Source organism: Camarhynchus parvulus, chromosome 21 (assembly GCF_901933205.1).
Source record: "Camarhynchus parvulus chromosome 21, STF_HiC, whole genome shotgun sequence".
NCBI classification, from domain to species: domain Eukaryota; kingdom Metazoa; phylum Chordata; class Aves; order Passeriformes; family Thraupidae; genus Camarhynchus; species Camarhynchus parvulus.
In genome coordinates, this window is record NC_044591.1 from 5,638,947 (window position 1) to 5,663,584 (window position 24,638).

General features: G+C 48.2%; 1 protein-coding gene across 1 annotated transcript in view; it reads right to left on the reverse strand.

The window, feature by feature from the left end:
- Positions 1–4,825: 4,825 nt before the first annotated feature.
- SKI (SKI proto-oncogene) overlaps positions 4,826–24,638 on the reverse strand; it is a 100,748-nt gene continuing 80,935 nt past the window's right edge. The window contains exons 3-8 of the mRNA XM_030963972.1: positions 15,993–16,118; positions 15,381–15,496; positions 14,147–14,424; positions 13,467–13,768; positions 11,418–11,648; positions 4,826–9,576 (exon numbers count right to left, since the gene is read on the reverse strand). Of these exons, the coding sequence (XP_030819832.1) occupies positions 9,388–9,576; positions 11,418–11,648; positions 13,467–13,768; positions 14,147–14,424; positions 15,381–15,496; positions 15,993–16,118 (1,242 nt within the window). The 3' untranslated portion in view covers positions 4,826–9,387. The remainder of the gene's footprint in view (positions 9,577–11,417; positions 11,649–13,466; positions 13,769–14,146; positions 14,425–15,380; positions 15,497–15,992; positions 16,119–24,638) is intronic.

Below are 24,638 nucleotides of genomic sequence, written 5' to 3' on the forward strand. Positions count from 1 at the left end.
TAAGCAATATTATGGCCTGTGTATCAGCTGTAATTAAGCAGTAAGACACAACAAGGTGTATGTTACACAGAGATAACAGTGCTCAAGAGCCAGTGACCTGCAAAGCCCCATTATCTGCCAGCTGCACGAGCCAGGCTGTGCACGTGTGGTCCCAAAGCCACTGTCCCCTCTGCCCCTGCCTGCAGGCTGCTTCTGGGGGGCAAAAATGGGAAAGGGCTTTGTGCTGTGCGATTTTTTTAACAAAGCTTTTTTTAAACAAAGCTTTTTTTCCCAAGTAGTTGATTTCTGCGCGTTTAATAAATCAGTGTGAAACATTCTAAGGTGTCACTCGCTGGAGTTCTGGGAAATGGGCCCCACTTCAGGGCAGGCCCTGCAGGGCTGTGCTGGCCAGGGAGGGGGGGGGTGTGCAGGGAAGGATTCCCAATTCCAGCACCAAACCAGCAGCAAGGCCTCAACTCCTCCAGGAAAGAATTCCTGTCGCTTTCCCAGATGGCAGAGGGAGCTGGAACGTGGGGTTAGGCGGACTTTGTTTCAGAGTAGGATTGGTTTTTGGTTAAAGGTTGGAGCAGTGAAGTTTGTACTGCTCATACTGAGCACAAAACCTTTCCTGTGGAGCTGCCATTGTCCCTGTCCTGCTCAGGGTGACCAAACAGAGAGTGAAAACCAGGGTGGCACAAACACCAAACCAAAGGGGATGAGAGCACCTGAATCCTGCTTCCCCCCCGCACAATCCTTGATCTGTTGTTTAATGTAGGGATCCTCGGGGAAAACCAGTGCTGGAGGAGGAAACCCCAGTGTGAGAGAGCTTCCAGCAACAGGGAAGGTAGAACAGGATCAGCTTTTCCTTGCTGGGTGCTGTTCTGCTGCTTTCCTTCATTCATTAAGTGACCTCAATGAAAGTTTGCAGGGCAAAAAACACTTTGATGTTGATCAGATTTTCAGCCTAAGCATCCTGGTCGTGGATCTGCTGCCCCTTGATACTGGGCTGCTGTGGTTAATTGCACAAAATTAAAATTCAGTGGCTCAAATTGCCGTGTTTTGTTCCTGTGTAACAGTCTGTCTCACACTTAGTTATTCATGGGTTTTCTCCTCCCAGACATACAAATTAGAAAGTCACTGGGATCTTGATAAACAAAGTGCTGACAATTTAGTCTGGGCAGAGGGAGAAAAGCAGCAATAAACTGAGGTGAGAACTGTCTGATCTAATGTCTTTTAGCCAGTAATTGCCGGGACAGAGTATGTCTGCATGGATTTCCTAAGTTTGGGGTGATGTTACCCATTCAAGTGGGTGGATTCTGATTTAGCCAAATAATAATTTGCAAGATCTTTAGAAAGATTTGAGCAGGGTGGACAATCTCAGGCTCCCTTTGTAGCCTGAGAAGCAGAAATCAGTTCTGAGGGTCGGGGTGGCACTGAGCCCATCTGGACCCTAATTTCAGTGGATGGCCTGGATATTACTGTATTAGAAATACAAATGCATAAAGTTAGGCTTAATATAAGAGCAGAGAGACAAGGCAGAGGCCAGAGGCAGCTGTCTGCTCCTCAGAGCCCCTCTCCTGGGTGCGAGTGTTTCTGATTACAGCTGTGCACTGTAAATGCCTGCTCCATGTCTGGGGATAATCCATTCAGAGCAATTACAAGGCATCCGTCACCAGCAGGACCCGAGCCACAGGCTGCTTATCTGGGAAAATTGATGGAAGGGAAGGAGGGAGCGAGGGGAGGAAATCGATGCCTTCCCCAGTGTTATCTGCCAAATTGAATTAAGCAGCACGGGATCCCTGCATGGGAGCTGCGGGTGGTGTGCTCAGAGCTGGGCAGGGATGGTGGCAGCTGCCCTGGCTTGCTGCTCCCTGGCAGCTTCCCGGGCATCCACCAACGCCAGCAGGGCTTGGGTGGGCACAAGGAGGTCAGAAATTCCCATGCAGAACCTCCAAGCCCACAGCAGCAGGTCCTTGTGTCTGTTCACACTCCTGATGTACAATCCCATCCTGAGTTCTTTTTTTGGTGGAGCCAAAGTCCCATCCCAGATTTTCCATGCAGAGCGTTGGAGGGAAAGCAGCAGGGCTGACATCAGCAAAGATGCAGTAATTGCAGGCCTAGGAAACCTCTATTGCTGAAAAATGCTGCGTGTGTCAAATCCCTTGGCACTGCAGTGTAATCCTGAGCTGGGAGCTGCTGCCAGGCACAGGGGCTGGAATTCGGGGCAGAGGGTTCGTGGGGGAGTTCAACATGCCAGGGAATGGAACATGGAAGGTTTGGTGCTGTGCCTTCCTCTGCTGCTCCACTCACCTTGTGGGTTGGAAAGGTAACTGAAGGGAATTGGACTTCTCTGTGTCTGACTGGTCACTTAACTCTGCAAAGCAGTGCTGGAAATCCAGGAGCTGGATTCAGGGAGGGGACACTCTGCCCTGCTGGCCTGCAGTTGGCAGTGCCCAGGAGGTGTCTGGGGGTGCTCCCTGCTGGGACCATGAGCAGCAGGAGTGGGGCTGCAGGGAGGCACAGCAGGGCCCTGGCACTCGGGATGCTGCACAGGGAATCCATCTGTGCTGCCTGGAGTGTTTCACTCGTGGGCTGTGTTCATGAGCTGCTCATGCTCTCTTCATGCACCTGGCTGATCCTTGGCCACATAAAGGGAAGGGTTTAATGACCTTTTCTGACAACCAGACAATAAAGGAATTTCTTGTTCCAGGGCTGGAACTGAGCACACGGAGCAACCCAAAACATTGTATATAAAGAGGGTTTCTAAAGGGCTCTTTGTAAACTTCCTTCCCAAGCTCATGGTCACTCAAGTTTATGGTCCTTATGGTGTTTACAGAAATGAGGTTTTGGAGCAAATCTGACCTTTGAAGCAGTGAAACCTCATTTTCTTTTGACCTGTGCAGGCGTCCTCTTGTTCCTTGGAATCTTCCTCAACTGCATAGGTATGGGAGGTGGAAGAGCTGTGGTGGAAGCGCCAGAGGACTGGGATGGCTGGGCCAGGGTGGCTCTGGGGCAGTTTTATAAGGGTGAAATTCTCAAGGTTCCAGGTTGAGCTGACTCAACAGAAACAAATACAAAGGTAAATCCAAAACGATGAGCCAGAAACCCCACAGATGCTGTGCAGAACAGTTGGGCTCAACCAGTCCAGCCCAGAGAGCTGTGGAAACTTTTTTCCCTCCCAAATAAAAGTGTGTGGGAATTTGCATTGCAGTCAGGTAACACTTAAAGTGCACATAAACCATCTCATAAAAATTCCAGTGCTGTGTACGTCACACAGCTGGGTTTTATTAGAGCTGTGCTCTTCTTCTGACAGTGCCTTGGAGCTCAGATCTCCATTAACTCTGCCATTCCTGGGCTTCTGCTGCTTCCCAGATTCCTGTCATTTTCCCCACATTGGATCCCTTCCCTGCAGGATGTGTTTCTTTAATGTCTTTTCAGCAATTGAAGGTGGGAGCACCTAAAAGCTCTGCTTTGGATCCCTTGAGCAGTAACAAGGAATTTCCTCCTTTCTCCCCAAAATCCCTCAGGCCTCTCCCTGCTCTGTGTGTGTTGAGCTTCCCTGTGCTCCATCTGCCAGGCTGGGATCAGGGGGCTGCTCACAGGACATTGGGAAGCACTGAGGAGCTCTGTTTATCCCCATTTGTGGGATTTTGTGGCCCTTTCTTTCAGCTGTGTCCCACACAAGGTTTGGATTTGCCACGTGCACCCCGTGTTTGGGTTTTCAGTGGTGTTTTCTGATGGCTGGGTAACACAAGCTCTTGAGTAAATCATGAAAAGTTTTTACTCCAGGCCTCAGGAAATTGGATTTTTATTTCTATTTCTATTTCTTTCAGCTACTTAAATTTGGGTCAGTTCAGCTCACTTGGTTATTGAGCAGGTTCAGGTCTCATTCCTAATGTGTCTCATTCCTAGTAAACTGAAGTTATTTTGTCAGCAGAACCAGAATTTTCAAACCTAACTAGTTACCCCTTAGCCAGAAACACAAGACAGCTTAACTGGGCTTTACCAGTCTGTGTTGTTGCACTCAGAGGTCCTTGGAGACAGAATATTTAATTTTTCAGCCTCTGGTACCAAACCTTATCAAGCCAAATCTAGTTTGCTATTTACTTTGGAACAGGAATACCCTGACAAGTCTCTCTGAGAAGGAACAGCAGGAGGAATGGTATTTGAACTTTTAATTTCAGGACCCCAAGTGCCAGTAAGGCTGTGCAGGTGGAAGGACAGGGATGTGGTTGGGATATGGGGCACAGGATCCCTCCCCAAGGATGTGGAGCTGCATTTGGGACACAAACCCACCCCTTGGAAAGCTGGAGGAGTCTCAAATAAGAAAAGATTTATTTTTTAAGCTCTTTGCTCATTCTCCAGCTTTTCCACTGCTTTCTGAAAGGCATTTCAGAAATGTCCCAGAGCTGTGGAAATTCTGCAGCCACTTCTCAGAAAACCATGAGAGAATTATTCTGACATATGTTTCCATCTCCTGCTTTTTGCATTTTCCCCTCTTGTGTTTCTTTTTCTTTGACCTAAAACAAACTTCTCCATGCTTACAATTCTCACTATTCCAAAGAAATTTCACTGGAGTGTTGGATTTTCCCCATGCAGTGGAATGCTGTGATCCCAGTTAAATCCCAGTCTCCTTCCAGCAGTGTCCATGCTAAATGTTTTTATTATTTAAATTATTATATATTATTATTTATTAGCAGTGTTTTGTGTTAAATTGTACCTCAGGGAGGGTCCTTCTCCTGGGCCCTCAGGAAATCAGGGACCAGGTGCTGTGGGATCATCATGAAAGGGGGAGCAGCACCTCAGCAAAGCACAGAGAACTCCAAAAACATCCCAGAGCTCTTTATTTTTTTCTGGACAAACAATTTTATTTTCGGTAATGCGTCTATACACTGTACATTCAGTCACTGTGGTATATAAGCATAGCTATTTTCATACATAATCTCATAAAGTCCTTTATTTTACAATATTATCTGCATCAGGGGGAAGGGATGTGGAAAAGGGGCTGGAAAAGGACTATCAAGGTACACAGCGAAATAGATAAATATGCCAAGCTTTTTTCTTATTTTTTTTTTAAATCAGGCATTTATAAACAAGAAAGCATACATTACTTACATAAAAATAGTTCTAGAATAGTAGAGTAAGTCATAATATTGTCATTAGCAGCAGCATAGGAGAGACCAGGATAACAAAAATGTGCTGAAATGCTATTGGCTATTATAAATGTAAAGATTTATTTTTCTTCAATTGAAAAAATGTCATTTCTGTGAGTTCTTTCAATTAAAAAAAAACAAAACAAAACCAAAAAAAAAAAAAAAAAACAACAACCAAGCCAACAAAAAAAAACTTCTCTCTAAAACACATGGACTGCTGAGAGGGCAGAATGGAACAAAAACCAACCTTTTGGTAATAAAATACTTTACAGTGAAAATAAGGACAACTAAAATGCAAATGATAGAGAAAAGGTTATAACCCACATTGAAAACTTGCAAAAAGATTTTGTTTTGTTTTTTTCCTAACAGACAGCAAAGGTTCTTCTCAGTTAAAAACACAACTCATAAAACAAGACAACTACCAGGTAAGAAAGAGTTTTGAAAAAGTAAACACCATATACACTTATAATACAACAGTGTAAAATGAAAAAAAGTATTTACATGTTGAATTTACTTTTAATGTTTTTTTTTACATTGGCTAGTTCTGTTTGAAAAGCAGAATATTATGTATAGAGTTAGCTGCTCCATAGATATGAATGTTATTGCTGTTGGTTTTTTTTTTCCCTTCGTTAAGTCTTCGTTCAGTAATAGAAACAAGGAGTAATTAAACTGAATATACAAGTAGTAATATATTGGTAGGTACAGGGAGAGTCAACAGCCTGTATGAAACACCTCTTCTCCCTTGGAACTTCTTAAAGGAAACTAAAGCACAGAAGATGGGGGGATGGAGGGGCAGCCCCTCTCCCTGGGAATGCAGCAGGGAGTGGGGGCTGCAGGAAGGAAGGAAGGAAGGAATTCCATGGACCAGGCTCTCACAGCTTTACTGAGGTGTTGCAGGCACAGGAATGACCCCAGAGCTCCGAGCACCTTCACACGGGGGGGCTGCTCTGCAGAGCCCCCTGGTGAGAATCGGCCCCTGGGGCTGGGACAGACACTGCTGATGGCTCTGAATTCCAAATCAATCCCACACTCTGCAGAAATAACTCACCTGCTCTGCAGAGTGAACTCTGATTGTTAAACATGGCCAGGAAATGCCCAGTGCTTAAAGCCAGCCCTGCCAAGCCCCTCCTGGGCAGTGGCTGCTGCTGGAGAATGTTTGTTCCTGCTCTTCTTGCACCTTGTTTCTCTTCATGATTTTAAATATTAATTGATAGAAATGGCTTTTCACTCCCAAGGAGCAAATCCTGGGGAGTTTTGGGGTGAGTTCACTGCAGGTATGGCCCTGCATGGAGTGCTGGGAGTGGGGCAGAGGAAAGCCCCAGCTGTAATTCTGCTTTGGACACTCTGTGCTGCCCTGGGACCCTTCACCTGTGCAGCACAGTGAGGCTGCTTGGTGCTGATTGAATATTTTACTGTTCTGCTCTTTTCCTTTGAAAATCCTGCAGATTTCCTCCTTCAGAAGTGTGGGAGCCTCATGCCCAGTGAGTGAGTGCATTTCCCTGGACACAAAGGAAAACTCATGATGTGCTCCGATGAGTGGCTTTTCTTGGGAGACAACAGCTGGACGTGGACATGTTGCTATTTTTTGGGGGGTTATAAAGGGAGAGAAACCATCATAGATCAGGGGGAAAAACCCAAAAAAGCAAAATTTCCAAAGCCAGGCTTCCATAAGCCGCCACAGGAGCGGGGTCTGTTCTCTGTGTGGTTCCCAACACGGCAGTAAAGCAGAGCACAAGAGACTTGAAATGCACATAAATGATCAGCTACAGCTACAGTTGTTTAGTTTCCCTTGAAGAAATAAGTGGATAATACAGATCTGGAAATCATAAGGCTGAGAACATTTTTCTGCATACTGCATAACAAAAGAACCCCTTTACATAAGACAGTAATAATGCCCATTAATGACTATATGGCAGAGTTTAATCCATGCATATGATTTAATAATCGCAGAAAAAAAAACATACAAAGAAAATAAAACCCCACATTAAAAAAACAAAAACAAAACCTGCTCAAGCATAATCAAAATTCCTTTTGCATTGCACTTTAGAAGGAGAGCTGCACCTAGAGCCAGTCTCCAGTATCCCAAACACACAAGGGCCAACCCCTGTATCCACAGACAGGTTCAGGTCATTGACTTGGTGTGACTGTTTCTTGCTCCCAACAGTTTTACATTGTCCCAGTAATTCCACTCCTTTCATATTTCTTCTTTTTTGTACCTAAAACATATATATGAACTTCTTTGTTAATGCTCACAGTTACTATAATGGTTACTATAATGGTTTCAAGCAAACAGCTCTTGTTTAAAAAAAAAAAATCTCTCTAATGTACTGTAAGTAAATACCATAATTTTAGGATTGGAAGCCGCTTTCTGTCTACTGGGAAATAATTTTGAAGCTTACATAGTTTGCATTAATGTCCAAAAGCAAATAAAGATTACTGGAAATATGTTTCTTCTTTTAGAATAACTCTGGGTATGATGATGCATAGGGGGTTCTCTTTTTTTTTTCCTTTTTTCTTTTTTTTTATTATTATTCTTTAAGGTAAAAAAGTGTCAGCATTGCCTAGAGAAGATGCTGAGAGGAAAAATGAGCTGGAAGGCACATCTGCAGCCCCAGATCACATTTTCACTTGCTTGAGCGTGTCAGAGGTGAGTGTTTATGGGTGAAAATTAATTTTCTCCTGATCAGTAAAGCACCAGCTTTATTTGTTAAGCACTTTTGGGAGCATCTCTGCTGCTCCCCAGCTTGGGTCATACACAGCCACAAAACCAGGTTCTAACTGAACCAGCAGCACAGGGGGAATTCCTGCTCTGGGGACTCTGGACCTGCTGGATCCTCCTTTGCTTACACGGATGCTGATGGGAGGTGTCAGTGGTGGCAGATTGGGTTCATGGTTTGCACAGCTGTTAGGGCAGAATCTCAAATGCTTGACATGTACATCTTAGAAACAGGGAATAAAATGCAGAGTAAGATTCTGAAAAAGTGCAGGTTTAAAAAAAAATATATATAAAAAAACCTCAGCACTACCCCCAAGGCAGTGATGGTTTGCTGCATTGTATCCCGGGGCTGCGGCTTGGATCCCAAAATTAAAGTAATTTCTCTTTTTAAAAACCAAAAAGTTTTTTAAAAAAAGATGTAGGCTTATTCACAGCAGCAAAAATGTTGGTTTTCTGTTCTGTAGTATCCGACACTGCAACGTTGGACTCTCCTTGGGCACAGAAATCCTGACTGACAGTTCGGAATGGAAGCAGGGAAATACTGAATTCATGGTAAGATGGTGCAACAAGATGAGTTTTCCAGAAAACTGAAAGCTGAAGATTTCAGAATGACTTCAACACACAGATGTCTCTGCTTTGTTCCTCTACCAACTGATCATCCATTTCCTTCCTTTCTTCCTTTCTCTCTTTCTTTTCCCAAGGCTGACGTGCTCCTGGGTGAAGTCTCTGAACACAGCGGGGTCTGTGGGGCTGGGCTGGGGCTCTCAACCCAACCCCTTCTGCTCCCCTCATCCCCTGCACACTCCTGCAGCTTCCCTTCTGCCTGTGTCCAGGGCAGGAAATGGACATAATTCATTCTAAGGAAAAAAATCAACTTGGAAAAGCTCTCTGAACTTCTCCTACACCCACGTGACGGGATGGAACCGCGATGGCTTCTGAGATGGCTGGAAAACTGCTCCTGACATGGATGGCATCATCACCAAGAGGGGCTTCTGCACAAAGAATCCCAAAGCCTATAAAGTCATTAAAAATTGTGCATCGAAGGTTTTTTATTTTTTGTCTTTTTTTTTTTGTTTTGCTTTTAAAGGTTCATTATAAAAATCTTGTTAATTTTTTTTTTTAATACCAAGTCTGTGTAATGAATTCTTTTAAATAGCTTATAAGAAAAGTCGGTTTGTTTTGAAATTCCAAAATGTTCCAACAGGCAGGAGAACACAAAGCCACTGCCTTGCTCACCTTGGACTCCGGGTTTAGCTGGACCACACTGCTTTGCTTAGAGTTTGCCAGTAGAAAATTTGCTGTGGACTTAAAAGTATTTTGTTTACAAACACTTTGTGTTTTCTAGGCACAGTAAGATGTTGTGCTATATGGATTGGGAAAAAAAAAGAGGCTGAATTCAGTGCTTCTGTTCTAGAGAGTAACAACATTTGCCTTCCAGCTACTGAGAATCCATATTCCTAAAGTGTGTGCCAGGACACCACTACTCACACGTGCACTCCCAGTCCCACTCTCTCCCTCCCTGTGCTGGGGGATGAGGGGTCAGTTCTCCATGGGGCTCGAGGTGCTCTCACTGCTGGGCTGGCTGCTGGCTTTAGGCCACAGTTGTTCCTGAAGTTCCTTGACCACCTTCTCCAGGTGCTCCCGGGCCTCCCGCTCGTGCAGGAGGTCGGCGCGCAGCTGCTCCCGGTCGGCCTCGGCGTGCTGCAGCTTCACCTGCAGGTCCTCGATCTGTGGGACAGACAGACAGGGCTGTGGGACAGAGCCTGGGCCTCCCACAGACCTTGCACAGGGCCAGGGGAGCAAACAATGTCTACTCCAGGCATAGGATTATCAAGATTGAGGAAGGAATTCCCTGTTCCTTTTTTCCATACACTGCTGCAGTACAGTGCCTGCTTAGCTTTGGAGTCATTCCCAGTGACTCCAGCTCCAGAAAGGAAGGTTAAGAAACACTTCAAGATTTCCTTAGTGCCACGGAATCTGGTCACTTCTTCAAATCAAGCATGGCTGTTATTTCTTTAGGCAGTGACAGCAGCTCAGCAAAGCAAACCCCAGGTGTTGACACAGGGGATTCACTTTCAGCTCTTTTACAACAATTGTTAATGGAAGTGACCAGAAAGGGCTTTGGGTGCTGATGGGCCAGGCCTCCCCAGCTATGGATTAAAGCCCTGCAGTGTCCCCACTCTGCTCCCAGCAGCACCTGCAGCTGCCCTTGGCCTCCCTGACCTCCCTGTTTGGTACTTTTTGACAGAAAAGGCAGAGAAAACCCCCAGGACCGGAAGGTGCAAATACCAGAAACAGCGCCCAGCGAGAAAGGAAATGTCAGCAGTCAGCAAAGATTGCCATTTAACAAGGAAGGGAAACCTCCAATGTTTTGGGCTAAAATGCAGGTAAACCTCCCCCATCCATGTTTGGATTTCACTATCAAGGTAAGCAAAGGGAAGGTATAAACCACAGCTCCTCAATGGGCATTAAGCATGTAATACTTTAAGCCTACACAGAGGCATTTCCACCCTGGCCTGATGCTGTTTCTGTCAGACTGAGCCTGTCTAGAGAACTGCGGTTTCCTCAAAAATAGTATGTGACCAACTTCCTCTTGCACCCCAAGCTGTAGCTACAAGGGTGTATAAAGCTTTATTTTAAATTTTCTCAAGACTTGTTCTTAAGTTAAAATGACATCATATAAAATTCAGCCCTGGGAGTGAGTTACTCACAGGAGTTTTGTTACCAGCTGTGCCAGGCACAAAACAAGAGCTGCCTCGTGCCCTTTGCCCAGGGACAGGGGGCTCAGGGGTGGCTGTGACAGGGGGCTGCTGCAGGGGACACTGCCAACCTGCCAGGCCTGGCCTCAGAAAAGAGGAATAATTGGCTGCTTGAAGTTCTTTTTGAGGTGATTTTTAGCCTTTAAACTTAAAGGAGGGAATGCATTAAGAGACTGAAAATGCCCAGTGTCACAGAGTCACCCCCAGGCCCAGCCCAGGCCGTGTTCAGCTGCCCTGGTGCTGCTCCCCAGGGCCCTGGGGGGAACGCCCAGCGCAGCAGCCCCAGGGAGGCTCTGTTTAGTCTGGACACCCCTTATCAGTGAGACATCCTGTGATGCCGAGAGGAAGCCCCACATCATTTCCTGCTCCTGGCCAGACGTGTCTCAGCGGGAGCAGGCGGCCACTCCCCTTCCCCTTATCAGAGCCCTGGAGATTGTGAGCTTGGCTTCTGCTCTTCCCCTCCTCCCTTAAAGCCACCACGCCAGGGCCCTGCAGCTCCCACCTCCAGGAGCACCTGTGTCTCACCACAGGCTCCCTCTGCCACGAGCTTTACAGGGCTGTGTTAAACTATGTAAAGTATTTGAAGTACATATAAATGCACACAAATTAAAGTTTGTTAAACAGAAGCTTTTGAGGACTATGTTTGAGGGAGCTAAAGGGGCACCTCTGTGGCAGGTGCATGGAATGAGGTTAAATTCAGGCCCCATTTTTTGCTCTCCTGCCCTCTGCTGATGCCTGTCCCAGCTCAGGAGCCTGGCCGGGGGCAGCAGGAGGGAGCTGAGGAGCTGCTCCAGCCCTGCAGGGCCTCACCTGTGCTGAGTACTTGGCGCGGAGCCTGCCGGCCTCGCAGCCCTTGTCACACACGCGGATCTGCCGCGCCTGCTCCAGCTCCCGCTTCAGCCGGATCCGCGACTCGTTCGCCTCCTTCATCTTCTTCTCGTTCTCGGCCCGCAGGCGCTCGATCTCCTTCCGCAGGTTGCGCTTGGCCTCTGTTGCTTCCCTCAGCTTCTCCTTCTTGGCCACTCTGAGGAACTCCAGCTCCTGGGACACAGAGGCAGGTGAGGAGTGAGTGCGAGGGAAGCCATCCAAACCACATTCCCACCTCCTGCTGCTTGTGACCGAGGCTAAACCCCACTCTGAACTCTGCACGAGCCCTTCTCCTTTAAATCCTGTGGAGTTCCTGCTCTCCAGCTACCCTGAAGCCCAGGATAACAAAAAGCTCAGCGCTACAGCCCCATTTTGCTTTGTCAAGCAGAATAGCTGCGACCATCTGGGCCTGAATAAAGATGAACTGCAGTTGGAGAGAGCTCCAGCACCAGCTCCACGTTCCAAACCACCCGACTGCAGTGCCTGGGCTGGAGCTGAAGGCTCTGAAGATGCACAACGTGGAAAAGTGCAGTTCTGAGTGTCCTTTGTGTACAGCAAAGCTCAACAGGACATCAGAAATCAGCTCCATTTTATCAAGCTCCCCTCAAAAACCCACTCAAGGCAAGGACAGAACACAAACTCTGTCTTTTCTAGCTCTGGGGTGCTGTAGGTGACTGGGGTGAGCCCCAAGACTCCTGACAACCAGCTCAGGGACTGCTCTGTCACAAGAGCTGGGAATCTCTAGGCTAAAACCTGAAGCTGAATGGAAACCACATTTTGCTCTGGGAACTGCCACTCCCCCTGTCCAGGCTGGGAGCTGCTGCCTTGGAATCTCAAATGCATGAGGGAACCATTAACTGAAGTGATAATGATAAGGAACCTTCAAGGTACAAAGGAAGAAACCCCACAGTTGTTAAAATACATGTTCACAGCAAGCACAGAGATGTGGCTCACGTTTCCTAAATGGTTAAATCAGAAACTAAAGATCTATTTTTTCCCCCAGAAGCAGCATTTCCTCCCTGTCCGAGTCAAACCCTCCAGCCCTGGTTGCTGTGAAGTTGCACTGCAGGGTCATGGGAAATTCACTCTTTTGACAATCTCACTTCCCAGCCAGGCTGGAAGTTAGCTTGGCCATACCTCTAGAAATACACAGACAGCCCCTGGAAGTACCTACAACCCCTGAAAATACACACACAACCTCTGGAAATACACACACACACACACATCTTATGCATAAATGTTTACTTAAATAAAGCACAGATTTACTGGAACACAAAGCAAATAATCAATTTGCCCAGGGTAACTAAAAAAGAGAGCATCACTGCAGGTTTTGTGTCTCAAACCAGGCCCTTATTTACTCCATCCCATGGATTCCAGCCCCAGCTTGGGAACAGCTCCACACCAAATATTCAAAGAGGACACACAAATCTTCCACGCTGGCTCCCCCTTCTATTTCTCTGCACTCCTTTACCCCAGCTCAAATAAAAGGCAGCTCCCCCATCACTGAGCTCAGGCCTGCCCTGCAGCCCTGCCTGACCATGGACACACTGATGGATCCAGGAATTCCAGAAATAAGGAGCTGCTTCCCTGCCTGAAGCTCAGCAGTGTGGCCAGTGGGATGCCTGACAAAGCCCTTACTTCAGCTGTGGCCGTGTCCCAGGAACACCCTCCCTCACAGAGCCTTTAAAACTCCAGCTAAAGCCTCCAGAAATGTTTCCTGTTCAGTGAAATGAAAACAAAATAAACTCTGCTGGAGTAGAAGATTTTTTCAGTAATGAAAAGATGTTGATTTTGGTAACCATGGATTTATAACCCAAGGAAAAACAGGTGTCAAGCTTAAAAACATAAGACTGGTTCCTGTGCTTTGGTTTCCCGGCTGGATTTCCAAACAGAGCCCCAGCAAAGGCTGTTGCTATTTGGGAAAAATGAGGCAATTCCTTTTTCAGAGCTCCCTGCTGGGCTGTACCTGGCAGGGCGGCAGGGCAGGCTCACCTGGTGCAGGCTGCGCTTGGCCTGCAGGGCCGCGTTCAGCTTCTCCTCCTGCTTCACCCTCATCTTCACCACCTCGTGCAGGAACTTCTCTTTGGCTTCTTTTGTGTCCAAGCCACTGTCCAGGGCCTGCCTGAGGTGCTCCAGCTCAGCCTCCAGCCCGCTGCTGTGGGGGTCAGGGTGTGCAGCCACCTCGTAGGAGCTGTTGACGGGGGCTGGGGGCTGCATCCCAGGGGAGCTCATGTCCTTGGCAGAGCTGGAGGAGGTGAAGGATGGGGAGGAGAGCGAGGATAAGGAGGAGGTGACTGGAAAAAAGGAACATTGAAAATTAATTTTAAAATGTCAATAATTAAGACATAATTATATACAGCTCGTATATATATTATACAGCTCCAAATGTGCTGAGGCCCTTTTGTACAGAGACACTTGATAATCAATTTTAAATAGGAAAGGAAATTAAAAACGTACTCATTTTATACTTTGATACTTGAAAAATGATGAAAATGCAACCTTGACTTAAGGGACTGAGTTCAATTTGTGTGAACTGTGACTGTGCAACTCATGTCACAAAGGTACCATGGAGGCACTGGGCTTCCACAACTCCATTTAAACCCCACCGAAACTGCACAGGAACCCCTGCAAAAACCCCAGCCCAAATAAAGGCAGCCACAAGTGTCACTTACATTCTTCCCTGGTTTCTACTTCAATCTCTGCTTCTGACTCCTTGTCCTCCTCGGGGGCCGTGCTGGCCGCGGTGGTGGCTGTGGTGGCAGCGGCCTCGGGGACAGCCGAGTGCTCTGGGCCGTGTTTCCTCTTCCTGGGCTGCCCTGAGCCCAGGGCCTCGCTGCCCCGGGACACCACCGTGGCACAGGGGGGGTTGCTCACCATCTTCTGCTGGGCTGGAGGGGCCAGGGCCACGTTGGGGGCCACGGCGCTCTCAAAGCTCTTGTAGGAGTAAAAGCTGGTTTGGGAGGGGGGGCAGAAGGAGGAGAAAATGGTCACAATCCTGGCTTTGGAGAGCTTCCCACTCCAGAGTTACACTGCAGACACCCACAGTGAATCCCACTGATTTCCACCAGCTGAGAACCTGCCCAGGGCACTGTTCAGTGTTCTGCCCTCTTAAACCCAGGGATCCCATCCCAAAGGCCACATGTCCTAAGAGCACCAAGGAGACGAGACCTCCCAGAGCCTAAAAGGCCTAAAGCTGTTTCCTCTGCTCCTCATGGCACTGTTGTTTTAACCAAGCGCACAGCTTCTACGAAACTTGTTCATAAGGGCAGCACAATATGTTCTCCATAATATTCCCTAAAAACACCTGGTCACTTAAGTCAAACTTTCCAAAGAAATCATCACCCTCAGGCAGAAACCTGGCTCGGAGCTTTTTCAGGCTGCACAGCTCCAGTCTGGCACAAGGATGTCGAACTGCCCTGACACTCTCTGCTCTCAGTGGGACACCAAGGTCCCACCTGCTGTGGTGACTCACTCAGGGCTGCTCCTCTGCAAGAGCAGAGCCTGGTCAGTGTCTGGACAGGTCTGACAGGCTGAGGAGCCAGGACCCCCCAGGGCCAGGGCACACAGAGGGGTTGGGGAAATCTCTGCTGCCCTTCGGCCTCCCTGGCACGGTGGGAGGGGAGAGGATGGAGCTGGGCTGGGACAGGAGCTGCTACCACGGACAGGGGCCTGGCAGGGGCTGCACCTCCCTGAGCCCTGCCCAGGACCTTCAGTGACTGCACCCCCAGGTGACCACCCCTTCTCAGCAGCCTCCACCTGACACTTTCATGGCAGGTGCCACCTTTAACCCCTTCACACACAAACCAGCAACACTTTTTGTGTTTCCTTCCTGCAAACGCTCTGAGTGAGCACAGGGACAAAGCCGGGGGCAGCTGGCACGCCCTGTGCCTGTCCCTGTGTCCTTACCTGTCCCGGATGAGGGCGGGCAGGTGGCTGGAGAGCTCCTTCTCGCCGGCTGACACCGCGGGGGACCAGGGCCGGAAGGCGGAGAGGCGCTGCCGGGGGTGCACACAGCCGATGCTCTGGGGACAGGCAGGACATGAGTGACCCCAATAACCTCTGAAAGCATCAATCCCCCCCAGAGGGGACCTGGGGCTGCCCAGGGCACCCTCAGTCACCCCCACAGCTGCTCCCTATTGGCCATGACCGCCTTGCTCAGGGGTTCTGCTGGCCTTCGTGGGTTTTGCTGGCCAACGAGCTCTGTGTAGTTTGGAGGGATCACAAAGAGCTACAAACTCACACAAAGAGCTACAAACAAATCCTGAGCCTTGCAGGATTCCTGTACCTCAAAGGCACAAGGGAATTCCTTACTTCCCTGGCACAATCCAGGTCAATGAGCACTGGAGGGTGGCAAGGAATCTGGGGGGATTGTGTAGCTTAATCCTAGGAAAAGGATGGAAATGTTACTAATTTAGAAACCCTGAGCATGTTCTTCCCCTCATTTTCTCTTCTGGTCTCAGTAGAGTGATGCTTTGTGCCATTTTGATCTCTCTTGATGACAAAATATTCAACAATCACCTTATTAGATGAACTGGATAAGGACCGTAACCAGCTGGACTGTTTTTCCTTCTCAGAAGAAGCTGGAGATTGGGAAGCAGAGTCATCTATTTTGGGCTTTTTGGAAGCAGGAGGATCTGAAGAGACCTGAAACAAAGGCAGGAAAAATCAAAGTCAGATTCCTCATTTTACAATCAGCTTAGAAACAAGTTATAAAGCAAAAGCAAATTTTGTTATTTAGAAGGAAGAAATTCTGGGTGTTTTTCTTCTTTTCTCAAATGTAAGGCCAAACAAAGGAGTGCAAACAAGGGGCAGACACAGACTGTGACATAACACACTTCACTCCTCCATGGGAGACACTCAGGTCAAGTGTGCATGGCACAGGAGAGATGGGCAGTGATCAAAGGGAGACACTCGCTCCAAGCTGAGGAGAACTATCAGCCTTTTATGATTTTTGCATGCAGAAAGGTAAGTTTAATGTGGTTGCTGAACTGGAAAGATTATTTTAAACGAGAACAGAACAGACTTTGTTATTCTGTTTGCAGTGGTTGTTATGCCGATGACTTCACTACCCCACAGCTGCAGTGGATTCTGGGGGTGCTGCCAAGAGCTGCTTTGCCTTTTCCACAAGTGGCTCAGCTTGGCCCATAAATCATCCTCAAGCATAAGAAAGCCCTTTGGCAAGCAAAATCCCTTTCCTTCAACACTGTGAGGGAATAAAATTCCTATAGTCCCAGCGTGGCTTGCAAAAAAATTGGTAACTACTGGTTTAACTGGTGCACTGGGGATACCAGCTGGAAGAGTTGCCAGTACAAACACCTCTCACAGCAGGGAGGGAGAAGGTTCTGGACCTTGTGCTGCATCATGACCAGAAACAATAAAAGAAACATCCCAGCCCTGTTTCTATTCCTTTTGTGTCTTTTTGCAGTTCTGCACTCTCCACCTTTCCCCATTCCCACTCAGCCTGGCTCCCAGAAGGGTGGCAGAGCCACCCTGCAGTCATTAATAATTGCTCATATTTGCATTCATTTGTTTCATCCTTTCACTTCACTGTGATTTTTGTGGGCAAACAAGTCTTGATCCAGGTGTGTCTGGAGAATCTGGGGCTGGCAATATCCTGGGAGCCTGAAATGCTCCAGCCCAGTGACAGAAAGGACCTCATTTGCCAATGTCCTGTGTTCTGAAAATCAGTCCCCTCAAGGCACCTTCAGCTGGGAACTCAGAGGCTCCTTCTCCAGCTGATACTGAACCCTGAGCACTGTGATTTAAATGATTTACCTGAAAAGCACCTGCAGAATTGTCCAACTGCCCTTCTCAGGCCTCCCTACCCAAGCCCATTAAGTGCCCTGATAGGAGAAAGTTACAGCCTCAGTCCATGCAGAGCTGCTGATCCCACAGGAGCAGGGCAGATCATGGTGCAGCCCCTGCCAGCCCAGAGTGCCCAGCAACGTCACCCAGCCAGGCCTGGAGGGCTCAGCACAACATTCCCTGGCACTGGGAGCCTGGGGCAGCTTTCCATCCACAGCAGATGAAGGAAGATGACATGGGAGGGGTGTGGGGGTGTGTGTGCAACCCCCAGGACAAAATTAGCCCATGCCAGTGCCAAATTCCAGCTCCATGGGATTTGCAGCAGATTCTCTGGGCACAGCTTCAGGCTTCCCCAGGGCTGCCTCCTGCCCAGCCAGGGCACGGGCCCTCCCCTCAGACCCAACCAGCAAAAGGCATTGCTGAGCCCTTCTCTAGAAAACACAGCACAATGCACTTGGAAAAGGTTCGGTTTTGCTCTGGGAGATGCTGCCTGTGCAGCATCAGTGACAGCATGGGAAAGGCATTTGGCAGGGCCTGCTGATCCCAGCCTGACCCACCGGGGACGGGGAGCTGTGTGGGGAGGGGACTCAGCCTGCAGGCTGGGGAGGAAGGGGGGCTTGGAATGAAAAAGGCAACAGGTGGCAAGACTCAGCATGGAAGCCGTCCCTCCCCCTGTCCGTCCGTCTGTCCTGAACATTCTGTCCAGGCAGGAACAGGACGGGCCCCAGGCCGGGCCCAGAGCAGCACCCCAGGCACCCCCAGCTCTGGAAATGGGGAGCAGGGACAGCCCTACAAAGGCTGGGGGAGATGTTTCAGCAGAATGATCTTCTTTGCATTTTTAGAGGAATTCTCTCAATCTTTCTCCACCGTCCCCCTTCTTTTGCCTTCAGGTCAGGCCTGACCCCCACGACAGGAGGGGCTGAGCACACCTGGGAAATGCTGCTCCAATTCCCTGCCCAGGAGCTCATCTGGGAACATGGGGTGCACTGGAAACAAGCAGCAAAGGAGAGGTGTGCAGGGGAAACCAGGGCTGTCCTCCCCCAGAGGGATGGGCAGGGGCACAGAAGAGGTGCTGAGGTTTTTCTGCCCTGAACTCATCTCCCACCCCGGGCACTGCTGGGAACCCAGAGCTGGAGCAGCACCCCAGGGACTCAGGGTGCTGTGAGCGAGGTTTGGGAGCTGCTGTGCTCCCTCCTCCAATCCCTGTCCCACCTGGATTCCATGGATCATTCCATGTTTAAGGCAGAATTGCCTCTTGGCAGATGCTTTAAAAAACCCACCTTGGATTTAGGTTTCAGTTTAACAATGTAAAAATGCACCAATTCCAGTAGTTTCTACTACAGGAAGAGACTCAGATGTGGAACAAGAGAGACACTGAGCACCAAATCTGCTCCCCATGTGACTCAGCCATTACATCCCACTGCAGGACACATTCCAGGCACCAAGATACCCCACTCTGACACTTCCAGCCCAGCCACAGCAGCCAACAAACCTTGGGACTGCTTCAAATGGAGATGATTTGATTTGATTTCATTTTCTCCTCTGTGCCAAATAATGAAACACACACCAAGTTGCAAAAGAAATACTGAAAATCTGATCTAGCTTTTCTGCCATCTTCATAAACGATTTATGAAACACTCAAACAAAAACTCGAGAAGACTGAAATAAATATTTCCTTATTTCCTATTCATTTTTATTTCCATTGGAGGCAATTTAATAATCTGCTGTCAAATGGGCTTTGGCTGGACACAGCCACTTGTTAATAAACATTTTCTCCAATCCACAGATGGAAGAAACTTCAGGATACAAAGTGGGCCCAGAAATGCTTACGTGAAACATTTACTTAAGCTTTGGGACTGTTGGTTTCTGAAGCAAATTTTAGGGGGAAAATAGATACAGAAAGATTTATACAGTCACTAAAAAAAGCTTTCAGAGGTGCATTCCAAAGGGAAATTTGGGCCTGTGAACTTTGCCAGCCATTTTAAGGCAAACCGAAATGAGGCGGCTCAGCTTGGCCTGCAGCCAGCCAGGGCCACATTTGACATGTCAGATCAAATTTTCTACTTCAATTAAATATTACAGTAACAAACCCTGAGACCAGTGGAAAGAATTTTTGACCCTCTCCGTCTCAGGAAGACAAACCTTCCCTGGAGCTCGGTACCAGGAGCAGCAGCTGCAGGTCAGGCACCTCAACAACACCTTTTGCTACAAAGGCAATAGAAAATAAGTCCAGAAAAAATCTTGTATTTGAAGATGTGGGAGTGCTCACAGGTATGATTCTTGGTGCTCTAGTGTCTACCAAAATACATTTCCTGAATAATTCACTTTTTCTCCCCCTGCTCTATCCCAGTGTCACACATCTGGACTGGCTTTTGCTCCCACCTCATCCTTTGCTTCTCTGCCCCAAACCCACAACACGTGGTACTGAAAACGGGGCTGCTTTTGCCTTGTTAAGAATGAAAACATCAACAAATGGGAAACACTTAGGAGGCCTCCACACCTGTGAATTTTTAGCTTGGAAATGTACCTTCAAAAATCAGCCCATGCTCCAAATCCTCGCCTACCCTCTGCTGATAAAATCTCCCCAACCTGGGTCTGAGTTGGGCAATAAATCCCAAATCCTGTTAAAGACAGAGATGTGGTAAAGCAGGGCAGTGGCACAGGTTTGTGTGAGCTGGTCACCCTTCCCAGCCAGGTGTGACTGCACTTTGTGCTGCTTCCACTGGGGAATCCATCCCTTGGCGTGTCCCCTCCTTCAGAACAGGGATGGGAAATGTGGGGCCCAGCCCAGCAGGAATCCTGGCACATCGTGTGGCATCTTTAGAAATAAAAGATTTCATATCCCCAAAGCTCCTGAGCTATCCCAACCCAGAGAAATCTGCATTCAGAAAAAACAAAAATTAATTGACAAAATACTGCAAGGCTGCAGAATTCCATTTTGTATCCTTAAGGCAGGTGTAAATCAGAGACAATTCCACTGGAAAAGCCAGCTGGAAAAGCAGGGATAAGCAGAGAAAATAAAACCTGGGCTGTAAATGTGCAGTGTCCTCTCAGTGTGCCAGGCTCTGCCCGTTCTCACCCGGGAGCTCCGTCAGTCACAGCCCAGGCCGGGTGGAGCTTCCTGTCCCTGCCTGGGCACAGAGGCTCAGCCCCGTTCTCAGCAGGGCAGCAACCACCAGGGCCGGGCTGCTGAAACCCAGAGAAAGGCAGGCAGGCTCTGCTGGGGTGAACATGTCAGGCAGCACGGGGTAAAACCACAGCAGAGCAGCCCTGAGCCAACAGGGAGCAGCCTGTGCCCCCCAGGAGCACAAATCTCTGGGTTTCGTGCTGCTCTGAACTCCAGAGAATATCTGAGCAAGCAGTGTCTGAGCCCTGTTCCTGCTCCACAAAGGGCACAGTGAGAAATGCAAGTGGAAGTGAGAAAGAGAATTTCCAGGGTCTGTTCTAGGTGCCTTTCCTGGGTCACTTGTGTGAGCACAGGGCAGTCACACCCAGCTGAGCAGCAGACAGAAAACGGGTAACACCACTGACCCATTTTGAAAGGGTGCCATGACATTTATCTCCTGCTTTTACTTGGAACAGAAGGATGCAGAGTTTTATTTTAAGCCCAGGGAAGTGCTGGCTCTGCGTGGCCACTCCTCCTCCCAGGACACGTTTTTCAGGCTCCTGCTGGCACAGGGATTAAGAAGTTCCCCTGTGTGTAAATGGCATTTCAGAAGGAATGTACCTTGACCAGTGACAAGGATTCAAATCTGCTTCTGGAGGTTACTGAGACCACAATTCCCACACCTGGGAGCTGAACTTGGAATTTTCCACGCGCTGCTCTCACAAATCACAGGCCTGAGTCTCCCTAAGAACAGCCTGAACCACATGAGAAGGGAGAGGGCTCTGACAGCTTCTTTCAAATTTCCAGTTCAAATCAAATTCTAAAATGCCCACTGGAGGTTTCTGCCATGTGGGAAAAGGGCCCTTTATCCACATCCTTTAAGCCTCCAGGAGCACGTTGCCCATGGCCAGAACACTTCTTGCTAAAGCCTCTTTGTGACGTGGTCCAGAAGTGATTAATGAGGTATTAGAGGTCTTTGTAAGGACTGCACTTTCACGTGGATTAGAGGAATAAATATATTCAGGTACAGATTGAAAGCTGGGGAGGGTTGTCTCCATAATAAAAAAAGCTAAAAATAAAGCTGTGCCACGGAGCTGTAAGAAGATTTACTGCTTGTCTACTGGAGATATTTAAAAGAGAAAAAACCTACCACACTGCAGTGTCAGTTCCAGGGAGCGTATGGAGCATTTGTTTTATTTTTCTTTCTATTTTTTTTACAATTTAGGTTTCATTGGGCAGGAATCCAGACTTTCCATCCTCCTTTTTTTTTTTTTTGCTCTCTGGTGGAAGCACAAGGACTCCTTTCCCCTGTCATTTTGGGACGTGTGATTATGGCAAGTATTTGCTTTCTATTCCTGCCTTCCCAGCACACCCTGGCTGCCAGGGTGTCCCCCAGGGGTGACCTGGGGGGAATCTCCACCAACCACAACTGCCAGGCACAGGCAGGGAAGGAGCTGAGCAAAAATCCCTCCTGCACTGCCCTGCTCTCCCTGCCCCTGGCGGTTCTGTGTCCTCCCTGGCTGTGCACAGGGCTGATTTTCCATGCACACACCTCCCCAGCTGGGCTGGAAGAACTGGATTGAAGAGGAGATGGTTTGGTGCATTGGGAGGTTCACCTAAAAAAACCTGGGAACTGAGTTTTTCTCACACCTGTGCAAAAATCTTTAATTTCTATGGAAACATCTCCAGAATTTACAACAGCACAAGTGAAAAGGGACTGGGCTGTTTTATTTCACACAGTTTAAAGCAAAGTCCAGCAAGTACCCTTTGATGAATTCATTTTGTAAAGGCAAATTTAAATTATTTTCTAGAACACTCTACATAGCCCCTGGCATAAGTCATCATCCATTTTCAAAGCTTCTTGGCTAGCATAAAAGAAAGAAAAAAAAAAAAAAAACATTTTCTCTCCTGTCTCAACATTTCTTTCCTTTTATTCCTTTAGCACGAAAATTAGGCCAGATGACATCTGCTGATTGCACTTATCCTTGGGAGCAAACACAAGGCATTTCTAGCAGGCTGTGCTCCAGCAAACCCAGCAAGCACCTCCCAGGCACACCCAGAGCCACAAACTTCAGTCTCAGATGCAGAGAGAAAAGGCAAATCTTTCCTAATTCTCACCCCCTGGTGAAGCTGCTGGGATTCTTTGGGCCACTGCAATTTAGGAACTTTTTCCCAAGTTCCATGAAGCTTGGACATGATGAAGAGTCTACCTGGACACCTGCATTGATAAAAATGCTCAGCCAGCTCACCTGGCTGTTTAATCCCTGTTCTCTACAATTATGCTTTTAATTTATTGTTCTCCTGCTACATCCAACACGTGGAACTACTCTTTGATATAAATATGGATCTATAACTCTTCAAATCTTCTACAAATAATGACTTCTTAATAGCCATTCTCTTCATCCCAAAATTCTCTGAACCTTTGCTCACAAAATCAGTATTTCCCATTCAGAGTGATTTTGATTCCTGCAGAAATCCCTCTGCCATGGGCAGAGCACAAACCCATTGTGGGGTGATACCCTCAGCCTAGATGGGAACACTGAAATAAGCCAGAAAAAAAAGGAAAAGCCATGTGAGAATGTGGCTACCTCAGTGTTAAATCCTCCAATGAAGCACCCCTGATTTGTTGATTTTTCTGGTAAAAAACCCTCTGCAAAGAGCTGATCATTTGTTACATGATGTGCTTGCCTTTTGCCTCTTGGCTGACGCACCTGGAAGCCTTTTCCACTGGCTAAGAGGCTGTTTTGCCTTTCCAGTGGAAACTAAAAGTTACAGCTTGAAAAGAATTCCCTGCCCTGTGGTTTGAATCAAAACAAAACAGCTCCAGTCCCCTTGGCCTGGCTGGGCAGAGCCAGGCTGGAGCCCAGAGCAGGTCAGAGGGGCTGAGCACAGGGCAGGGCCCCTTTTCCTCTGGCTGCTTTTCTTGGCAGCAGCTCCTGGGAACTCTGGGATGCCCTGACAGGAGCAGGGGAAGGAGAGTGACCAAGGGAGGGGAACGTGGCCAGGGATCTGTGCTGCACACACAGGGAGGGCTGGCCCAGAAAACACTTCTGGCACTGGGAAAGAACCAAGGGATGCCATCAGGTTCAGCAAGGAAAAGCAGAATTTCCTCTGTGCTCAGTTTGTGGGGTCACAGGTCTGGTAATTAAAAAGCCCTTTGTGAATAGAATTTTCTCCTCACATTTTCTCTGCCATGCAAGCAGGCTCTGTTGCTGTAACTGACTCAAGTTCCAGCTCCATCTGCTCCTGGGTTGTGGAGACAAGTCCACTCTGCCAGCCAGAACCTCAGTTGGGTCTCCAATGTTACATAAAAGGACCAGTATTCCCCTTGTGACTTCCACCAATTCCAGCACAGTTTAGGAAGCCAAGAGAGGAGAGAGAGAACTCTAAAACTGATAAAACTGATGGGCTTTTGATGCTCTTTTGTCAAATTTCTCTGTGGTACCTGGGGATGGAGCTGCCAAGCTCCAGAGTGCCCTCATTTGGGTGTCCCCAACTCCCTTGCAGAGCTCCTGGAGCACAAATCTGCCCCTGAAGCACCCAACCTTTTTAATTCTGGGAGGAAAAGCCAAGTCAGTACCCGACCTTGACTGAACAATTCTCGCAGTCCAGCTGAAGGATTCACTGTCAGCCCTCACCCTCCCAGCCCCATGGCTGGCATTAGTGCCAGGCTGGCTCTCCTGGGCTGGCACACATGTGTGAGGGTGTGACACTGCTGCTGAGGGCAGGGGACAGCACCCTGGCAGCCTAAGCTGGGCCAGGAGCCTGAGGACATCCCCAGGAATGACCTCAAAGGCTGAGGAGCCAGTGGAGCACAGCAAGCACAGTCCCCACTGTCTGCCCACACTCACCTGCATTATTTACATTATTTACAAGATGCTCTGCATCCCACTGCAGGAAAATGCATTTTAGTATTTTAGCAGCACATCTGGGTCGTTTTTTGGTCATACAGAATAAAAACTGTACAAAACAACTGGGATCTTCAGGCTGCACAAAGGCAGCACTGCCCCACATTTATTTTTCACTGAATTTCATTTACTTGAGATGACCACAGGGAAAGCTTCAGAGCATTCTGTGTGGAATGACAGGACACAGAGCCAGGCTCTGCTCTGCAGCCCCAGCACAATGAGGTGTAGGGAAACACCTGCAATCACCCCCAACACCTTCACAAAGTCACTGTAACATCACCACAGAATTTGAATTTTCTGCTCCACCCAGCACCCAGTGCAGTTTTTAAACCCAAGACTGCTTTA